We start from the raw sequence: 21,256 nt of genomic DNA, 5'->3' as shown, positions 1-21,256 counted from the left end.
GGGCAGAGTTTGTCAGGGTTTTCTGTCTGACAGGGGTGCAATGTGTTTCCTAAGCAGGATGATACTTGCTGCTTTTCCTCCTTTCCCCCTACCTTAAATGAATCAAACCTACACTGATGTTTCTGTCCCACTCCAGCGATGCCCAAGACCCCTCTGAGCAGGGGAGCTGTAGCAAAGAACAGCAGAAACACGCCGGGGCTGTAACCCTGGGGGGGGAATTTTTCTTCACAGCTTCACCTGAGGCTCCAGTCTGGTAGGTGGTGGGAAGGCCCCCAGCCAAATGGCTGTGGCAGCAGCATGGCTCGGTTGCAGGTCAGATGTTGAGCTGTGTGGGAGCGAGGGTTGCAGCAATGGCTTTTGTGTGTAGTGCTCTGGATGGGGCACGATTACCTGTGCATTAGGGCTATTGGAAGCAGTGCTTAAGCCACCTCTTTGGGAGTGCTACAAAAGCCTTTGCTTGTAAGAAAGTGTGCCAGATAGATTCAGTTTTGACTAAACATTTGTCTTTAGTCTGAATTTATCTGAATTCTGCTTTAAGGATGTGGTGGCTGCCATTCTTGCCCCAGGACAGAGAACTGATGCACCTCATCTTTTATTCCTAGTTAAGTCTTGTTCCAACCTATCCCTGCCTTCTCCTTCTCCTCGCTCACTAATTTTATCTCTAATCTTAAGTTTCCCATCTCTGATGATATATCATGTGTACCTGGTCTGGTGAGAATAAGCAACATAGCCTGAACTGGTCAGTCCAGAACTGGCTGAAGGACAGGGCTGATTTGGCCATAAATTTCTGACGGGGCCCTGCTGTTTTGGCAGTAGCTTCCCTGCTCCTGCCCAGGCCTTTGTGGGAGGCCAAGTGCTCCAGCCAGCACCTGTGCTCTGCACTGCTGTTGTGGTTGAGGAATGGTATTCTCCAATTTGGTGTTCCCATTTGAACACCTCAGGGGGCACAGAGAGAACTGCAGGCACAAAAAGGTAAAAACCACAGGTTAAGGTAAGAACAATTTACTGGGAACAGCAATGAAATAAAATGAACAGTAATAACAATACTAATAGAAGAGTGTACAAGACAGGTGAACAATTCACACACTCTTGTCACCACGTTAAACCTTGTGCCACCCCACAAAATCAGAAAACCCCCACACCCCTCTATCCCCCTGCTTGTGAGGTGACAAGTATTGAATAATCCCAGGGCCCTGGCCATGCCCCTCCTGCCTGCTACAGAAATTAACCCTGTCCTGGCTAGAATCAGGACAAATGCAAAAGCCAATAATTGGAAAAAACTAACAAAAAAATTCCAATTAAAAAACCAAAGCAAAACAAAAAAACCTGCACCAAATAAAAAAACAAACAAACCAACCCTAAACCCCAACAAAGTGCTTATGGGATCTCTCTGTATAAAGCAGCCAAGTGCTGTCCCCGCTTGGCACTGGACATGGTTCATTTCCATGGAGCCCGCCCTGGATTCCCCATGCTCCCTTACATCTTGGACTTTAAGCCTCTCTGATACCCCACAAAGAGGGGCATCCCACCAGGGCCATAGGAGTTGGATTGCTGCCCACCCTTTCGGTAACTGGGAACCATACCATGTGCCAGCAGGATGGATAGAAGGGAACGCAGCTCTGGGATGGGATGTGCAGCAGCTGAGCACCCCTGGGCATGGACAGCTTTTGCTCTCTGTGCACTTGGAGCTGCAGCAACAGCTGGCTGAGCCCTGGGGATGCAGGTAGGTCCCGAGGCTGTAGGCTCTGCCCTCACCATGCAGGGGGAGCAGAGGGGCCATCTCAGGATGCCAAAGCCTGTCAGTGTTTAAAAGGCATTTGGACTATGCCCTTGACAACATGTTTTAGCTTTTATCCAGCCCTGAATTGGTCAGGCAGTTGGACTGGACGATCATCGTAGGTGCCTTGCAACAACATCAGGGCAGTGACTGAGCAACTAAAGTGAAAAGAACTGTGTTGGCATAACTTCTGTGTACTACAAAGCCTAGGTAACAGTGCTTGACAGTGAATAACCAAAATATACATTCAAGCTTGATTGAGAAGCCAAAAACTGCAGTTTAAAAGGTGGGGGAGGAGAGACTGAAAATTTTGGCTTACAGTGCTGCTGTGTTCCCTGGAAAGCAAAAGAGCATTGAGGCATTACGCAAGAGGTAGGCTTTATTTGGACATATCTGCAGTCGTTTTCCATCACACACTTTTCTTCATGTTCCTGGATATTATTCTCTCCATTTGTATTTCTATATATGTATGATACATGTATACACATGCACACCTAACACATATTCTCAAATGCACTCTTCTTTTTGCTGAAAAATTTTAGTAATGTTCCTTTTTTCACAATCAAGATAGCAAAGTAAATGCCAAAACTTGCTTATGTAGTACATGTTACAAGATGAAGTCTCCCATATAAAAAGAATTGGCAGAGCTGCCGTTCTGCATCTCAAGTCTCCAGAGGATGTTGCAAAAAAGTTGGTGTTGGCTCAAGCACAAATCTGTCTTGTGTGGACAGGAGACTGCCCCCAGGTATTCTTGGTAACTTGATGAACTCTGCCATTAAATGGGAGCAACTAGCACCCAACATGTATCTGCTGAACAAGCCTCATTGGAGTGCATATTCCTCCTATCTCCAAGCTCATACTGTAAATGCATTTGCGGTTTTAGTGAAATAGATCCGTATCCACTACTGCACTGTAACACAAGGACTTACTTAAGTCAGCACATAACACTGAATTCCAAATGCATGTATCCTTAGGAAACAGTTCAATCCTAATTTGAATCTCCTGGTTGCAGCTGGGAAGCCCTTTGCTTTGTATTCCCTGTGCGTTTTAAAGCTTCATTGGGTAGTGATGGGCAGCATTTTATTTCAGTTGCTTTCATGTTTCCCACTTACAGTTTGCTCCATTTCCTTGACTCTTTGTAATTTTTCATGATGGCTGCTTGGCTTCATCAAGGCAGATAGTCTCAGTGACACTACACAAATTTGCTGCTACTAACGTGTACACTGAAAGGAAGTATGGTGGAATACCACAGAAAATCCTCACTGCTTTGAGTGGTCAGCAAAGAAATGTCTTTAGAAGTCTTAATAGAAAATTAATATAATAAGTTTCTTTACACTTTTTGCAGTGAAAATTGGCATTCCTGCTTTGCTGCAAGCTTTCCAGGAGATATGACTGATTTATATGTCACCTTGTTGCTCTAGGATACCTTTGGCCAGAGCCAAGTCTCTCTGGCTGTCAGCATGCTGGCTTGTCTTCAGATTTCTGCTGCTAATGACCTGCCTCTGCGAATTCACCTGTCTCACAAGTGATGCTGCCTTGGGGACTCAGCTGGTTTTTTATATTTGGACAGTCCCTGAGGAACTGTCGTGCCTAGCTCAGTGACTGTCAGACACATGCCTACCTGTACAACTTTACCTGGTATGGTTTGGTTTTCTTCCTGCTTCAATGTCAAATGAGAGCACCTGGCACAACAGATACTGTATTGCCAAAGAATCTTGCAATTCTCATACACTGTTACAAAACTACCTACAAGGCAGATCTAAAAGGTGGCACTGTGATCTATGAAACAGGCAGCATTCCAGGCTTATGGCTCCCACCTACAGGATTTTAAGACTTTCTTGGTTAACAGATGCTTCCTATATAAGCTTGTGGATGCTCCTGGATATGGTACTCAAATCACAAGCCCACAGTGAGAAATGTTTCTTTCAGTGCAGTTATTTCCGTGTTCTCCTGCTGATCCTCACCAAAGATGTAAATGCTCTGTCAGCAGGCTCAGGGTATTCTGGAGCAGGGCTCTTGATCCTTCCTTTAAAGATGGGCTGTTCTGCATGAAGCCAACCCAGGCCCATGAATGCCTCTGAGTTTGAGTGTCTTCCAGCTCCTGCTTTATTAATATTTTATCCAGGCTCTCACCAGAGCAGAGACTGAACTCAGGTTCCACTCTGCCTATTAAGAGGCTACAGCCTTGTGGTCTTCTCTGCTGGGTGAATATTCCACCTTATAAGCTTCAGGAAAATAACCTCATTATGAGGAACTGAGCCACCTACCGTGATTACAGCAACTACCAAGGAAGTAGAAATTAAGGGACAAGTCTACCTCAACAAAGGCAGGAATTTAAGACAGGTTTCTTGTAAAAGGTCAAAGCTTTAGCCACCCATGGTGCTAGAGATGAATGGGAGGCTATCCGTGAAAGGTTTAAAAGTGTCCTCAAAATAAGCTGCTGAGATGGGACCCTGCTGTGACACAGTTTAGGGAATGCTTTATAGCAGTGTTCCAAATGCCAGCTACTATGCCTTATGAGGGCTCAAACCAACCCACACAGGCATCAGCAGATTCTGGGTCTAAAGAACTTTCTGGTAGAAGATGGCCCTGTCCCATCAGCAGAACTGGGCTTGTAAGGATTTGTGGATTGGATTTAGAAATCTCCCAGAGCAGTTAGGTAATAGTTAAATGATACAACTATTGCAACTCTTAGCACTAAACTTGCACTGCCAATTCTTAAAAATTTCTCAGTTGGAGGGAGTGGAAAAAAAGGTTGTGATTTCCAGCTAGGTCTCCCTAAGCACTCCTTAAGCTCATTTTGTTTATTTCCATGAGTCATTTTTAGAATAGGCAACAATCATCGAACAATACTTGAGTCACACATAGTCTGGAGCCAACTTCTTAGAGAACACAGCTTTCTTGAGGAGACTGAAAAATATCCTAAAAGAAGAAATGCCTCTCTGGCTTTTGCATGTAACAAGAGATTACATTAAAAAAAAAGTGGATGATACACTTGACTTTTGAAAACAGAAAAAAACACTTCCTGTCTGTCCCTTCAATTTTGAGACCTACAAAGGCATGGGACACAAAGCACAAAAGAAAACTAAGCCCCCCTAGAAAACTAAGTGTGTGATTGCTGACTGCATGCTAATGCCTCACCCCCCAGCACAGGTCCAGAAAAACATGCAGGAAAATGAGATTGAGGTGGCTCCTTTTATCAAGCTATGAAGTGCAAGTTCACTGTACATCTTTGGCTACTAACAGCTGCCCTTACAGAAACAGCCTTCTTGCTACAAATACAGCCAGCCCTAGCTTCTGCTTATCTCTAACACCGTCATTTCTGAAAATCAGGTGCCAAGAGATCTTCTCAAACCAGGTGCTTTAGAACTCCACTGACGATTTCCTTCCTGTGCTCAGAACTCCCCCACTGCAACCCTAGCTGCACAGGGTCTGACTCAGAGTTCCTCTGCTGAGAGAAAGTTTTTTCTGCCTGCTTTTCTCAAAAGCAGTTCAGTTTCCAGGATGTGATAGTTTGTTGTGGGAAGGCCCCATCTCATCGCCTGGAAACACAGCTATTAAGGAGTATCTATTGCAAAGCAAAGCAACAAAGGCACAAGTCTTCATGTGATCTCCTCAGATGGGAAGGGCTTCAGCTATAAACATACTGTGCTGCTCACAGCACAGGGAGTTCTTCCCTCACCAAGGAATTGTTTGTTCTGAGGCTATAAACAGCTGTTCTGCGCTGGTAAGAAGGAAAATACACTACACAAACCACTATGATAAATACAACTCTATATGGTATGAATAGACTGTTCAAAAGATCACTCATACAAGCAAGAACATACAGGTGACAAATGAACAGTCCTGCCCTCAGTAAAGCACAGCTAGATATTTTTTTTCCAGCCACAAAGAGATCAAAATGCTATCTCCTAAGAGCCAAAGCATTAGTTTTGTTACCTCCACTGAGAAGTAGCTAAAATGAGAAATAAAATACTGCTGCCCGAAATGTATTTATCTATTTAAGCTATGAAAGTTGTTTCAACCATATAAACAGATGCTGAGTGTTAAAAAAGCCCTCACTCAAATGCACGGATGTGCAGGAGGCTGCAGATGGTTGGTTTGAAGGTTTGGCAGTATGGACTAATAAGCCCATTTTCCTTTAGCAAACATTTTCCCCATGATTTGTCTTCTACAATGCACCAAAGACAAAATCTTCCATTTTAATGCAAGTATTGTAGGAGTGCCAGAAACAAACTTTGTAGATTTTTTTAAACTTCTCAAAATTACCATTTTTCTAGCTAAGCAGAGAAAATTCTGATCTTCTGACATGTTTTATTCATTTCCAGCAGCAAGCTTTAATCTCAAGAGTATCATGCTTAACCAATTCTCTTTTTTACTCTGTGAATGGACAATAACTGTCCTGAATCTTTCAGTAGTAGCAACTAAACGTTATGTTCACATCTGCCCAGTTGCAGGCTGAGGCAAGTTCCTCCCTGCCCTGCTGCTTTCACTTGACTGGAATGAGTCACTCAGCTTGTCTCCTAACACTGTGGTTGGCCCTTAGAGGAAAAATGCAGACAAGTATCATTTTGCTTTGCACCACCACGGTCAGCAATTGCACTGAACAAATTATTATGCAAATGCACATTATTTAATAACACAAGAAATAGAAAGGCATCAAACACATCCACTATAATTGTGATTTCTTGGCCTTGCTTTACTGAAAACATGAAAATAGCTGACCACAACTGTAAACTTAAGCAAAGATGTAAACTCTAATACACTAGGGACGATTTGAAAAACTAGGGAAAAGATTGCAAAGACCATTTAATAGGGAACAGTAGGAGCACAGTGGAGAAGTATCTATTGAAAATGTACTTTCTTGAACAATTGTTCTGGTTGTACAGGTAAGGGCTTGGGAAGAAGTTCATTTAGCTACAGAAACATTTTTTGTAGCTACTTCTGGAAACAAGGGACAAGGAAAAGGTCTCCATATAGACTATAAACCCATCACTGAAATCAAATATATAAAATGAATATATTAAAGCTTTGAATTTTATTACACTTAATTTCTTCTGAATATCTTTACCCTTCTTTCCTGTTCAAGATAAACCTAAACGTGAGAAATAGAAGGATAAAGAAGAACTCCACTAAATGTGGAGTACATTTCGTCAGAGTCTGTGTAGGCCAGTTTGCCTCCCGTTACAACAACATTTACTTCATCTCCTGCTTTGAGGTGAAGAACAAGATGGAATGTTCCAGGGCCACCACAGGTCCGTTTTCCCGAGTAGGGTTTGTGATACTCCAAAAGTTCCCTTCTGTACCCAGCTGTGTGGAGCTGAGCCACACTTGCATTGGAGACAGACAGCACTGCTTCTACATACTCATCCCTCTCTGGGGCCAGCACGGCGGTGATCAGGTAGCGCCCTTCATAGGGTGATGTGAAAATGCCTGCAGAAGAAAGACAGATTGAGCTTTTCAGAGTTATTCAAAATGGGGATACCTGACCTCTCTAAGCACGGTGACAAACTTAAAGCTACGTGGATTATCCATCTCTACGTACAGGTAACTGCACAAGGTCAGCCTTGATCAACTCACTGCAGTCATGAAGGCAAAGGCTTGCTGCTTTTGTGTTAGAGCCGACCTGACCTTCAGGACATAAAAGGTCTTGTCCACACAGAGAAACATTCTGGCCTAAGCAGCTTCCATGACTTGGAGCTGGATGAAGGTATGAGAGGCACCCACAGGCTGTGCAAGTCCCCAGTAGGTTAAGGCACACCTAATACTCTCAAGTGACCCAATAACCTGCTTGAGAAGGAGGCAGTCCACAGTTACAACCATTGGGGAGGCACTGTGAGTCACCTCCCTCCCTCCTCCTCCAGGTGACCAAGCTGCAGTGAAGTAAGGATTAGTAAGTAAGGATTAGTAAGGAACCTCATCTCTTGCTGCCTGGGCTCAGCTGGCCTGCAGTGGGGTGAGGAACACAACCAGTTGTGCTGCCAGAGCAGATGTCGTGGTGAGATGGGCCTCAGCAGTACTGGGCAGTTGTGGAAAACCAGCCATGGCAAAGTGCATGCCTGCCCACATCCACAGGAAGCTTTTACCCTAGTGTGTCTGGTTTAAGTGGACTTTCTTTGTTCAATACGCCAGCAAGGCCTGAGATGACATCAAACCCTGGTAACCCATGGTAATGCCTGTCTATACTCTCTGTGGGTCCATCTTTTGGTTGTTACCTGTATTGGGGTTATAATAGTCCCCGTCATTCACAAGCACTTTGTTAAAGTGAACCACGCCAGCATCACTGGAGAAAGGCTTCTGTGTGAGCCCAGCAGAAAATGACACCAGAGAGGGCACAGCAGCAGGTCCTAAAATGGATAACAACATGAGTGAGAATCACATCAGACTGACAACACAGCCTTTACCCTGTGATGGTTTATAATCCAATGTCTCTGTTGTGGCACATAACTCCACTTGGACTAATTCTGTCAATTGAGGGATGCCAGAATTAGCAGAATACATATAACTGGCCCAGGTCCCAGGTGTCTCACCATAAAATTTACTGAGCACCTTCTAAGGAAAGAGTACAGAGCTTGTAAATGCTGGCAGAGGAAATCCTGCCACCTTTCAATTCAACAATGCTTCTGCCAAAGACCCTCTTCAGGACTGAGGGTGTCCTTCAGCATCTCCACTCTCCATCACTATCACAATGGCAACAGGAATGCTAAAGATGTTTGGCTCTTGCCAGCTTTCCTAGTCAAGCTAAGAAGCTGCACACAGCTTAGATCTCCTACCATCTCTGCCAAAGGGTAGTGAAAAAGCCTATAAGAATATATAACATTTCAATGTTAATGCAAAGAGAACCATCACTGGGGCTTTTCTCTCTCTCTGGCACTTCTCTTTTGTGTGACTTTCCGCTTCACAATTTTTACTTTTTTTCTCAACAGATCAAACAGACACTTAGGCATTTTATACTGGCTATCTGCTTACTAGCTAAACACTGTTGTTAGACTGGGTTGGATGAAATAAAATTTGGACAATTAAGACAAATTTTTACTTTTAACAGACTGACTTAATGGCAAGTGTTTAGTGCTCAACCACTTATTAGTCCTATTTTAGTTACCTTCCCTTTAAACATTTCCCCTAAGGCAGTACCCACTGGTAGAAGTAGCCAATTCTTGTTGCTTTGTTCAGGCATGTAGAGAAACAACAAATGACCTTAAAGTTATCCACAGCTGCTGCTTCACCCTGCTTCTTCTGTCTTCTTTAAAATAAAAGTTTCACCTTTCCCTCTCAACCAGAGATGCCCATCAGCAACAAATGTTCAATTCATCAAATCAGAGAATATCCTGAATTGAAAGAGAACTTTCCAACTCCTGGTCCTGCATATGACAGCCCCAAGAACCGCTCTATGGGCCTGAGAGCATTGTCCAAACTCTTCCTAAATTCTGACAGGCTTGGTGCTGGGACCACTCCCCCGGGGAACCTGTTCTAGTGCTCAACCACCCTTCTGGGTGAAAAAGCTTTTCCTAGAAAAGGAATCTAATTCAGGTTATGTCACTTAAAAATTGAAGTTTAAAAGTAACAAAATTTCATCTAAAATGTGGATATACAAGTGATCTGCTATCTATCCGATTTTTTTTTCTGAATAACTTGGCATGGGGGAGTGGGAGGGAAAGGCAAGGGGAAGACATGCCTGCAGCTTCAGAACTGGCAAATAACTACCTTGATTTCCCTTGGGGACTGGTAACCAGCTGCCTCCTGTATCTTTAGAAACCTCATTCAGCATTTTGTCTCATGCTCAGAAAACAGACAGAAGCCCTTTTTCATTACCCCTACCTGCCAGTGTGCCTGCAGATGCTCCTGTAAGCTAAGATGAGGTTATTTGAACGGATCAAAATTAATTGCAGGAAGTTTACTTACTTAAGTAGCTTCTGTAAAACTCCACCACTGTAACACCACACTACTTACAGAAAGCATCTCTATGTAGATGCTAACCTCAAGATTTAAATCAACAGAAAACACACCCCAACGTACTTCCTTTTGTCTCACTCAAAAGGTTTGTCTCCCCCGCAGTCATAATGCACAAACTATATGCTGCCTTCCTGGAAACACTGCCCTCTCCCTTTGGAGCAGCTACAGTCCTGTTCAGATTGATGTCATCTGAATAAGGGAGCAATTCCTGCCCTGGCTTGCCACAGCTTCCCTCAAGATTTTCCTTCACTACTTGTTAGAACAGTTGTTAAAAATAACTATTTTCTGCTATGCTGCCAAAATTGCTTCAGGTCTGCAGCCTAGTTTAGGGAGAATCTTAAACCTGCCTAAATATCCTATAGATTAGTTCAGGGTCAATATGAGGAGGTGCAGTATAGACGCAATGTGTCCGTGCTCTCTTTCCCTCCTCCCTGTTTTCCAGCTGGAGTTGCATGTGTTCGAAGCTTTCACAATTCCTACCAACAGCTCAGCAGTGCTTTTGCAGAACTTTACAGAGGGCTGCACCACCTTCTCTTACACGTTCCCCCGGTAAATGCTTCCCTTTCTGCAAAAATCAAAGTTCATCTTCTCTAGGCAAGGTCCAGGCTTGGAAACTACTTTCACTTAAGCAGTCACTGTTGAGGAGTATAAACATCAGAAAGAAAAATTTTAAAGCATTTAGAAGGTATGAACCACAGGCACAGCTCTGATGAAGAAATTGCTAGGCAGACAAAGTTTCACAAAAGATTCAACCACAGTTTTACAGCTTCTGGGGGAAGAAAAAACTCTTTTGACTTTAGATGCACTCAAGAAGGTTTCACTTGAGATAATATATCTATATCTGTATCTATCTATATATATACACGTAAGTGGAGGTAGGTATGTCTGTTCTTGGCAATCTAAGCTATTGTAATGTATTCTGGGGAGTCAAAGAACCACAGAAGATGCAGGGGTGGCCCTCGTTAGGTTACATCTACTTCCACCCATCTGCTAATTGTATTTCTGTCTCTCCACCTCTCTTCTGACTTCCCAGCACAGTTCATGCCTCCTACAGAACCCAAGGGTCAGAAGCAGAGAAAAGAAAAAAATCCAAAACATTAAGCACAAAAAACAGAGCACAGCACAGGCATTTGCTATTAAGATGAAAGGAGAAAAAAATACCAGTGTGATGGCACTGCTGACATTTGCTCAGCAACTGGAACAAGGATTCTTGAAGAATCTATACAGGGGACTGTAAGTATTTAATTCACCAGTAACCACTTATGGTTCCTTTGAATATGGCATGAGTAAGGAGGATTCGTCAGATTAGTCTTTTTTTTTTTTAATCTCTTCAGTTTGCCCCTAACATCTCATTTTCAGGAACATTCTTTCTGCTTATGGGATGGCCATGCAGCACAGCCACCACACTGATTTCCATGAACCAGTGCTCAATGAAGCTGCTCTGCTAAGTCACAGTGTTTCTGATGTGGACGATCAGTAATATCTGTCTGCTCTTACAACTCCAGCTTTTCACACCACAGGAAGAGGATTTACTCCAGCACTTATCTACTGCTCCTTACACAACTATTCATCTTCTACCCCATCCTTTAGCATGCTTCTGTGAATTATGCTGTTCTTTCAGGCAAACAGCAGCAAAACACAACCATTGGTGCAGCTGCAGGAGATCACATGTTCTTTACCTCAAAGTCAGCAAACATGTTTTCTCCTGCGCTAGACCAATGGTGTGTAATAACAAAGAATACTGCTCCCTGTCTAGTGATCAAAAGGAAGAACTAAACATACAGTGAAACCCATCACAAGCATCATGGGGTAATTTATGTATTCAATAAACTCTTTCTTAAAATCAAGGAGTACCTACAACAACATAGATCTTGCATTATAGTAACGTCATACCTTTATATTTCAAATATGTCCTACAGGCTTGTTGCCTGGAGTCATGTGGAGAAAGAAAAGATGTTTGAGTATCAGAGAAGCAAAAAGAATTAAAAAGCTCAAACCAAAATTAGCTCTTTATCTGCACTGATATATACAGCAGCGTTCATGCAGATGTAGGGCTCACTAGCACAGTTGTTTTCTTTATTACACTGTACAAGGAGTTTCTTTAAGAGAGGAGCAATCACCCTCCACTGAAGCTGCAGGGTAAAGAACACGAGCAAACTGCAGACTGCAGGAATGGGGAGAGGGAGGAAGGCAAATTGTACTTTCAGCAAATTTTTTTCATTGTGACCTTCTCTACACTGATCATAAAGTCCAAATCCTCTCCTTGGCTCTGTCCTTGCCTAGTTGTGTGTGACCTGGGATCTTACAAGCATTTTCTCATCAGTTCCCAGACCAGTTCATCAGCAAATCTATTACTTCTGCCTCTGCAATTCTTTCTGCTCCAGCAAACAAAAATTCTCATAACTGTATGATCGCCACGCTTCAATAACAACTGCTGCTGATGTTTCTTTAAATAATAATTGACTCATCTCTTCCTGTACACAAAGGGATTAAGAGGATGCACTTAGGTCCTCACACTTAATACACCTTTGTTGTAAAGTCCTTGCCTATGTGTAACATTGTACCTTGCAGTCTCTCATTAATACTTTAAAGTCCTTGAAGAGCTTTACCTTCAATGTTATACTGTGAGATGTACGCAGATAGATAAGAAAAAACCCAAGAAATAGTTTGGTATTGAAACTATACAAATTGTGCCTCAGCACTCAAAAAAAGCATGAAAGTGGGCTACTTTAATCCCAGTACAGAGAACTGAAGCCCTCAACTTCTTCCTGAGCAGGGCTGTTATGTAACAAAAGCTATTCAGAAACAGACATGAAAGGGAATACTCAGAAGGTCAATTTAATAGTACAAGCTTCTTATAGTACAAGGTCTGATCCTCTTTCAAATTTGAATTTAAGCACCACAAAATGTACTGGGTGAAGACTACCAAAGATACCATAAAAGGTTGTCCTGAACAAATTAGATATTAACAATTCTTAGATGCCTTATTTAAGCACTAAGGTCCTCCTCCAATAAGCCAAAAGTCTTTTCTTCCACAGCTGTTAATTTTCACAACACTGCTAACTGCTGAAGTATGCCACAGAATGCTCTTTTTCTTTGCTGTTTATAAACAGACACTGACAATTAGAATTACAGAATCACAGACATCACAGATCATCAAGTCCAACCTGTGACTGAACACCACCTTGTCAACTAGACCACAGCACTAAGTGCCACGTCGTCTTTCTTTAAACACCTTCAGGCACAGTGACTCCACTGCCTCCCTGGTCTGTCCATTCCAATATCTAATCACCCTTTCTGTGAAGAAATTCTTCTTGATATCCAACCTAAACCTCCCCTGGCACAGCTTGAGGCTATGTCCTCTTGTCCTGTCACTTGTTGCTTGGGAGCAGAGACCAACTCCCGCCTGGCTAAAAACACTTTTCAGGTAGTTGTAGAGAGTAATAAGGTCATCCCTGAGCCTCCTCTTCTCCAGGCTAAACAACCCCAGATTTCTCAGGTGCTCTGCATAGAACTTGCACGCCAGATCCTTCACCAGCTGCACTGCCCTTCTCTGGACACGCTCCAGCACCTCAATATCCTCCTTGAATTGAGGGACTCAGAACTGGACACAGGACATGAGGTGTGGCCTCACCAGTGCCGAGTACAGGTGGACAATCACTTCTCTAGTCCTGCTAACAACTGTATTCCTGATACAGGCCAGGATGACATTGGCCTTCTTGGCCACACTGCTGGCTCACGCTGTTGACCAGCATCCCCTGAGCCACTCTCCAGTCACTCTGTCCCCAGCCTGCAGCACTGCATGGTCAAAGTGCAGGACCCTGCACTTGGTCTTGTTGAACTTCACCCCACTGGTCTCAGCACATCTATCCAGCCTTAGGGCCACATTAGGAACAGTGGATGTGAATGCTCCAACTCCACAGAAGTAACAGCTCTTTGCACCATCCTTACCTTCCTGACTAGACATGCCACTGAGGTTTGCAAGGCATTTTGGGGGAAGCTAAAGGACAGATCAGCAGGTGTATCTTATATTTAGATAGGTCTTCAGCAGCACGGATCAGGAAAAGGAAATCCTTGCTGAAGCACACCTCTCTCTGGATCCCAGGGTGAAAACTGTTCCATCAACATGTTCCACCAAGCAGCAGACAGGCAGACTGCTTGCCTCACCATGCCTTTTCAAGACTTCCAACATCCAACTACTGTTTCACACAGTTTTAGCATAAACTTATTAAAATACTGCTGCCTATAAACTGCAATAAATTGTACAAAGTGGAAGAAAACCCCCAGGAAAACCATTTATCACAAAACTCTAGACATCTATATTGGCTTTGCTGGCACCAAGATAAATGAATGTTTCTTTACTTCTTATCCTCTTCCAGAAACTTCATCTATTGCTGTTTGTTCTTACCACCACAAATGCAAAAAGATTGCTGTAAGGCTATGATGGATTTTTAATTAGAAAGTATAAATATCAGAATTACAGTGTGAACTCTATACTCTTTTTTTGTCAGCTGCCAGACCACTCTTTATGACGGATATTTGTGATTTTGTTCTGGCCATCAAACTAAGTCCCAGGGGTAGGATTTTGAATTAGATAAAGCCCTTATGTTTTATTTCCATATATTTCCCATATTTCCTCAAACAAATTTAGATGAAATCATTCTTTTTGAAGAGGGTGTGGAAATATTCACTTTGATGAAGGATACCATTCCCCAGGGTTTGATAATTTATCTTGAGTATGAGATTCCAGGGCTGGCAGCACCCCATCAACATATTTATCAAGGCCAACTAGTGTGTTCTACACAATTTTTATATCTGTTTATCATACAAATCCATAAATGAACTGCAATTTTAAAAGTTACTAAAACAAAAAACAACCCACCAAATCAAGAAAACTGCATTTTGAATGCTTTTCATCTGTGGCTGACCAGTGGTAGCACTTCTGCTTTCACTGAAGTCAGGAACAAGAGCCTTAGTGATTCTAACAAAGCCAGGAATTCTCCCAGGAGAAGAACCAAGTCATGCACTAGGCTAACACACAAACAGTTCTACAAAATCTTAGTCTTGGCCTTATATCTTATTAAAGAAACACTAAAATCATCAGAATTATATATTTATTTTCTCATTTTAAAGGTCAATAAAAAGATCCGTACTAACATTTGCTCGCAAATACAACCCCTTTGTATTTAAAAACCACACTGAAGTAAGTAACAAGAACCCAAAATGAATTACTTTTCAAACCCTAACCCTCTTCTTCCCTTCCCTCCCATATTTTCAAAGTATCCAGATTCTGTTTTAATGCTTAGGTATAGCAAAAATCGGTCAGATTTTCTTCAATGCTAAACTTAAATACCAAAAATCAACACTTATTTTCTCTCAGCTATGACTTTCCAGGGTCTGAAATAAACAGTAGGTACCTTTGTGAAGAATTTCTAGGAAACAACTGCCTTACCTTGAGAGTCCGTGGTAGGAGGAGATGACTTTGGATACCCTACAAAGGAGAAGTAGTATGTGTGACTCAGTACATAGAGTTCATTATGACCAAGTATCACTGAAGTCTTCTAAAAAGATCCTTGGTTACTGAACATCAACCTACCAAAATAGCTACCAAATAGCATCTCTTATGAAATGCTCAATTATCATTAAAATGGGGTGGTCACGGCAAAGAAAATCAAGTTATTACTCCAATGTACTAAATCCACTGCATGCACTGTGGAAAGAAAAAATTAATTTAAGTTTCCCTAGTGGCAAAGACTGCTGTAGTTACCAGGGATTTTACATCAGCTCCGCTGACCTCATGCTTTATACAGCCTTGGGAAAGCAACAAGAGTTTTCCCTGCTCCTATAGCCAGCTGGAGGCTGCAAAGGCCCATTCCCAAATCATCTCTGCTGTAAACCCATTCCCAACAGCAATAGCTATAATGGGCATCCACAAAAGGTTAAAAAGTGGCTGGTAAAGCACAACGGATCTCAGTGTCACCTCTGCAGTTAGACTTGGCATGTCCATCACACTTAGCTGGGAGTGATTCACTACCATTTTGGCTCTCTCACCTGGTGCTCCAGCATACCCTTCAGCAATGGGCATGGTACTTTGGCCAGCCTGACCATCTGCACTTCTAAGCCGTCCTCTTCCTGACATCAAAACCGTGCCAGGAGGCCCTGCCTCTCCAGTCTCCAAGATGATCCCAGTTGTTCCAGGCAGAAGCGGCACAACTCCTGACCCTGGTAATGCTGGGCGCGGAGGAGGTCTCAGCTGTGGTGGCTGGAGAGGGGTCCGATGTCGTGGGGGTTGTACCTTTGGCCTTGATGGCAGCAAGGGCTGCACAGGTGACCTTGGTGGCAACAGCTGCCGTGGTACTTCTGATCGCCCTTAGAAATTAGGGAAGAAGAGGAAAGATACAAAATTATTTGCCTAAAACACTACATAAAATGGCATAGTTTTGTAAAATAAATACTTTAAAATAAAACAGGACTCAATTGGAGGCCACCTGATCCCTCAGACCCAAGACTGCACTGGCAAAACTGTGTGTTCTGTCTCTAATTTCGCTTCAGTTCTCCTCAACCCCTCACACCCACTGTATACTCAGCAATTCTGTACTCAGTCAACTCCTAGCATAAGGCACGCCCATAAAGAAAATTATACACAGCAAAAAACCTCAGTAAATAAGCATGACTTATGAGAATCTTTTTCCTTACTTTAAAAAGCAATGAATTTTAAATTCCAAGTACTTCCATTACTAATGTTTTCCGAAAATGAAGGCAGAAATCCTAGGATACAATCGACCAGAAAATTCTGTATTGTTTAGAACAGATACCATTAAAAGAATTTTCCACTAGGGCAACAAACTCATATAACATCAGGGTTGAACAGCACTGACATGGTTACATTTGTGTATCTGGTGTAGTTCTAAGTCCTTTACAGGAATTATGGCTTACTCATAAAAATGAAGTCCTGGATGACATTTAACGATTCAATGCCCTCCCAAGAATAAAGCTGAATGACATGTACACTAAGAACAGAAATCTACAAATGTGTAGATTGCAGCAGATGTAATGACAGCTTTTATATAGAATAATTAGAATTTCATGCTAAATTGGACTTCAGCATAGGTTACTTCAGTTGCATTTTGAGACTAAAGCATGTCCTCAGGTGCAGGGATGGATGTGAGTTTCTGTGGAAATAGGCAACCACTCCATTGCAAATTTATCTGATGCAACTTGTCACACACCAGAGAAGCTTGCCATGGTCCACAGTGGAGACGACCTCTCTTAGGTCTCGGTGGCCACAATGAAGCACTTCAATTCAGTACAGTCCAAAATCAGCCTGGGTAAATTCATCAGTAGCTAGGGTTAACCCCTGGCTGTGCCTCAAAGCGGATTTGGTGTGAGGATTCCTCTGGCTCTGCTGTGTGCCTGGAGACCCCAAGGAGGGCCTTATGCTGCACCTTTGGGCAAGAGCTTACAACTAAGTCACGCAGGTATTGTCCATGATGCCATGTCTGGGGTCTGGATAGTGTCATTGGCAACACATGTGCTGTTTTTTGACAACTTTGCACCTGCACTTTACCCTTGAGAATCCCATTTCTTGTTTTCAGTTTTATGAGAAGTCCACATAAGCCTTGTGGAGTACTGGGAGGATGACTGAAGTCTCACACCACCTGCATTCATTTGCTAGATATGGCTGCTAGAAATAAATCTCCCTGAGCTTTGCTGGCTGACTTTACCTGTCATGGGAATTGAAAGCTATACAAGAAATGCACCACAAAGCTGGGCTGAAGCTCCCTCAGTAACTGTGTTCGCAAGGCAGAGACCTAAAGAGTGAAATGTTCACTTTATACGATTAAAATTATTTCCATAAAAATGCCAAGATTAAAAGAAAATATATTCTTTTTTTAAAAAAGCCTTTAAGTATCAAAGTGAATTGCTTAACAGAATTGTACACTTAGTAGAGACAACTTCTGTCCACAGAAGCATCAATTTAGACCTTCGACTAAGATCTTCGGATTAACCTCATTCAAAACACAAATTGACAAAATACTTGGGATGCAAGTACTTGTCATTTCTTGAGTCGATTATGCTGAGCTTTATTAAGACAATGTTTTGGGATGACACTGGGAAAATCGGTATATTTTTGTGTGCTTTTCTAGACCTTTAAACAATCAACAGCTGAAATCCCATATCCTGACCAAACTGCTTCCTTGCATGCAACATCAATACTGCAATATTCAGAATCTCCATAAAATGAAATCCAGAATCACCTGCCTAAAGTTCAGCTTCACATGAAAGTAATCTAATCTGCGTGGGTTGAGAGCAATCTGGTCTGCCATCTTTGCCAACCTTTTGGCCTCTTCTATTGAAAGGCATCATAGCAAGACAAAGTACAAATAAATCACTAGATAAAGATGATACACTGGAATCAACCTATTCTGACACTGAATTCCATAACACAAATTTGCAGTTCACAAGGCAATGAGAAAATAAACCCCTGATGAAGGCTGTTGGGAAGCTGGCTAGACCTGCTTTTAATTTGTTGGGCAGCACAAGAAACAGAATCTTCCCCATCATCTTCCAATCTCTCTGGGAATGCAAAAGATAGAGCAGAGATCATTACACAGTTAAGAACATTAACACTGTCCCCAGCAGAGGCAGCTTTGCTGCTCTGGTTGTCATCACTGTCATGAGTGACCATATCACACATGAGCATTTACTCTCAGATGCCCATCTGCAACTGAAAATAGAAGGAAAGATTTTCCTCCTTCAGAAAATAAGAATGCTTTTGTTCCCCTCTGCCTTCAGTTTGTTCAGCCAGGCAGCTTTAACCTGCAAATTCCCTCACTGAAGGAGGAATGATTTGCTGGGAAGCAAGACAAGCAGCAACTTGGATGCATGAGGTGGAAGGATCTTCAGGATGCATCTGTTTCTAGTATCATTCTGCTCTGACCATGCTCTCCTCAACCACCAAAACACACAGAAACAAAGTGCGCAAAGCAAACTATCAAGTAAAGGAATCTGCGACTGTACCCACAAGAAGTCAAAAAGACCTCACTTGAATTTTCTTACATATACCACAGGGATTTCACAATTATGCTAGAAAGCAGCATTTTGAACAAGCTCACAGGGAGTGCAGAGGAATTGACTATATGACTATTCACATTACAACATTAGGATTTTGTGTTGTATTTTATCAATGCTGTAGTGCAGAGCACACATTTGGTTTCTCAGATCATAACTTCATCAGACAAAGTTTTGCTGTTGCTTTCAAACCCCTGCTACAGAGACAATTACTATAGGAATTGCAGTTCAGGTCAAATAATCATAAGCAAAGCAAACTGCACTCCCAGCACAGTATCTGGCTGCAAGACCACACTCTTATTTCTGGAAAAATTCATGGATATATATGACAAGGCAGTAATTAAAAGAGACCACTGACTTTAACATGCCTTTCAGTTTTGTGCCATTTGAAAAGCAAAAGTACCTGCAAAGGGGCGCAAAGAGGCACAGAGTGCAATGAGAACAACTTACCCTATGAGACATGGAGCTGTGGGCAGCCCCCATTTAGCGTGGATGAAAAGCTACTGGATCATATTACCTTGAAGAGCACCTAATGCGTGGTCCCCTAAATGGTTAGAGCAGACCATCGCCTGCTGCCACCACTGCCTTGTGTGGGGCAGGACACTGCACTACCTTCACCAGGAATTATAACAAATAAAATATATTTTGGGGTTTATATCTGATGTACAGTCATTCATTAAACTGGCTTGTTAGTTTGGATTGAGGCACTTGAAACTCCTTAGTAAAAAGTTTGGAAGAAAATAGTCATATTTCCTAAGATTTGGGTCGACTTTGCTCAGGTTTACAGTACACTGGGCTTACTCTGCTTAATGAGATTTTATATTGTATTCCTCACAATATATCATTGCCTTACTGCCCTCAACAACTTTATTAGTAACAATTCGTTTCTGTTTTAGCTCTTCTGAAGTCAAATGACATCATTTGAATGCTACGATATGCTGGCAAATTGTGCATAAGAAATTCTGCACTGATCCAAGTCCAGGACCAGCAGTTTTCCTTTCAAATAATGTTGGTATCACAGACAATGCTGCAGATCACAGATGTAAAAACAGTTAAAGCCATACCCCAACTCATGTAACAGGGTTCCCAAATAACTTCCAAAAAAGGCTCTTTTGCCAAAATCTTTCTGCAACTCCAGCCTTTAAAACTTACTTGTACTGCTGTGCCAGATAGTGTTATTGTAATTGGAAACATTTGGGGACTGAAGTGTGTGCTTCACAAATCCTTCAGAGGCCAGAGGCACCCCATAGCAGCAAGGGATGCTCAGAGTGCCTGCACTCCAGATCCAGCAGCAGCATCTTTCCACAGGCTTTTAACATCACATGGTTGATGGAGAGGGCTGCCCTAAAGCAGCATTATTTTATGAAAACCCAGGTGTGCTGAGACTTTTTAATGCTTTACTATGCTGTAATAGGGGCTGATAAATGCAACCCATGAGGTCACTTGAACATCTGCCTTAAATAGCAGAAGAAAGATTACTTATGTATCTTGGACCTTTCTCCAGTGTTGGTCTCTAGTGTAAATTAATTTGGGGCAACATGGATGAGAAACAGGATTACACAGATACATCATGATCCATTTTAATGGGGATTGGGTTTACTTCTGCAAGATCTAGGGGTAAAGCTCCTAACCCTATTGAATTTAAGTCAAGATGATACCAAAAGAATTATCTGAAAATTATGGACCCTCTTCATTTCTCTTCACATCTTCCTCTAAAAGACGAGAAGCTCTTTTTTTTAATTTCACACAAAAGCTTCTCATCTCAGGAGGATTTTTGCATTAAATACTGCAATACATTTGGTTTTAAACAATTAGACAAAAGAAACACATCTATTACAGGCTTTCAAGTCTCTGCCTTAGAGCAAGAAGGGTAGTCTTCCCTAAAAAAAATTACTTTCAGACCTTCCATGAAGCACAACTTGTCCATTCAAGGGTGCTTACAGTCTTGCATCTGATCTCTCCCAACAATCATCACCTGCAACAGTCAATGGGTTCTTCAGCACCTCCTCTAATTTTAGGCCAGTCAGAGAAAGTGGACTCTTATTTATCTCAAATGTGTACAGAATTAAAAGCAGAAGTACCAACCAAGCAGTGCAGTTTCAGAACAGTCTCCAATTCCTATGTCTTTGCGTCATGCTAACAGCAACAGGAACTCAGCTTCCTTCTGTAAACTTTGACTTTTTCAGCAAAACAACCCATTGCTGAAATTTGGAGCAACTGTAGAGGTAACAGTGTTTGGAAAGGTCTCTAAACCTTTATGGCAAGGTTCACTAACATGCTGAGGCTATGATTTCACAGTATTTTAAGGGGAATATGCCCAGGCTTCTTAGCTGCTCTAAAGCAAACTTTGAACCACCTGTGGAGGTAGATGTGCATTAACATGTTGGACTACCAACAGAAGTGGCTGTGAAAAAAATGCCAGCTTGGGTGTGCCAACTACTTTGTGGGAATGCA

General features: G+C 42.3%; 1 protein-coding gene across 1 annotated transcript in view; it reads right to left on the bottom strand.

Annotated features, from left to right (window-relative positions):
* Window positions 1-992: 992 nt before the first annotated feature.
* Window positions 993-21,256, bottom strand: part of EMILIN2 (elastin microfibril interfacer 2) — a 38,638-nt gene continuing 18,374 nt past the window's right edge. Inside the window, exons 5-8 of the mRNA XM_071554739.1 lie at window positions 15,782-16,099; window positions 15,183-15,221; window positions 7,993-8,124; window positions 993-7,210 (exon numbers count right to left, since the gene is read on the bottom strand). Of these exons, the coding sequence (XP_071410840.1) occupies window positions 6,873-7,210; window positions 7,993-8,124; window positions 15,183-15,221; window positions 15,782-16,099 (827 nt within the window). The 3' untranslated portion in view covers window positions 993-6,872. The remainder of the gene's footprint in view (window positions 7,211-7,992; window positions 8,125-15,182; window positions 15,222-15,781; window positions 16,100-21,256) is intronic.

The sequence above is a fragment of the Pithys albifrons genome, chromosome 4, assembly GCF_047495875.1.
Source record: "Pithys albifrons albifrons isolate INPA30051 chromosome 4, PitAlb_v1, whole genome shotgun sequence".
Lineage (NCBI taxonomy): Eukaryota > Metazoa > Chordata > Aves > Passeriformes > Thamnophilidae > Pithys > Pithys albifrons.
This window is presented reverse-complemented; position numbering and strand designations above follow the sequence as displayed.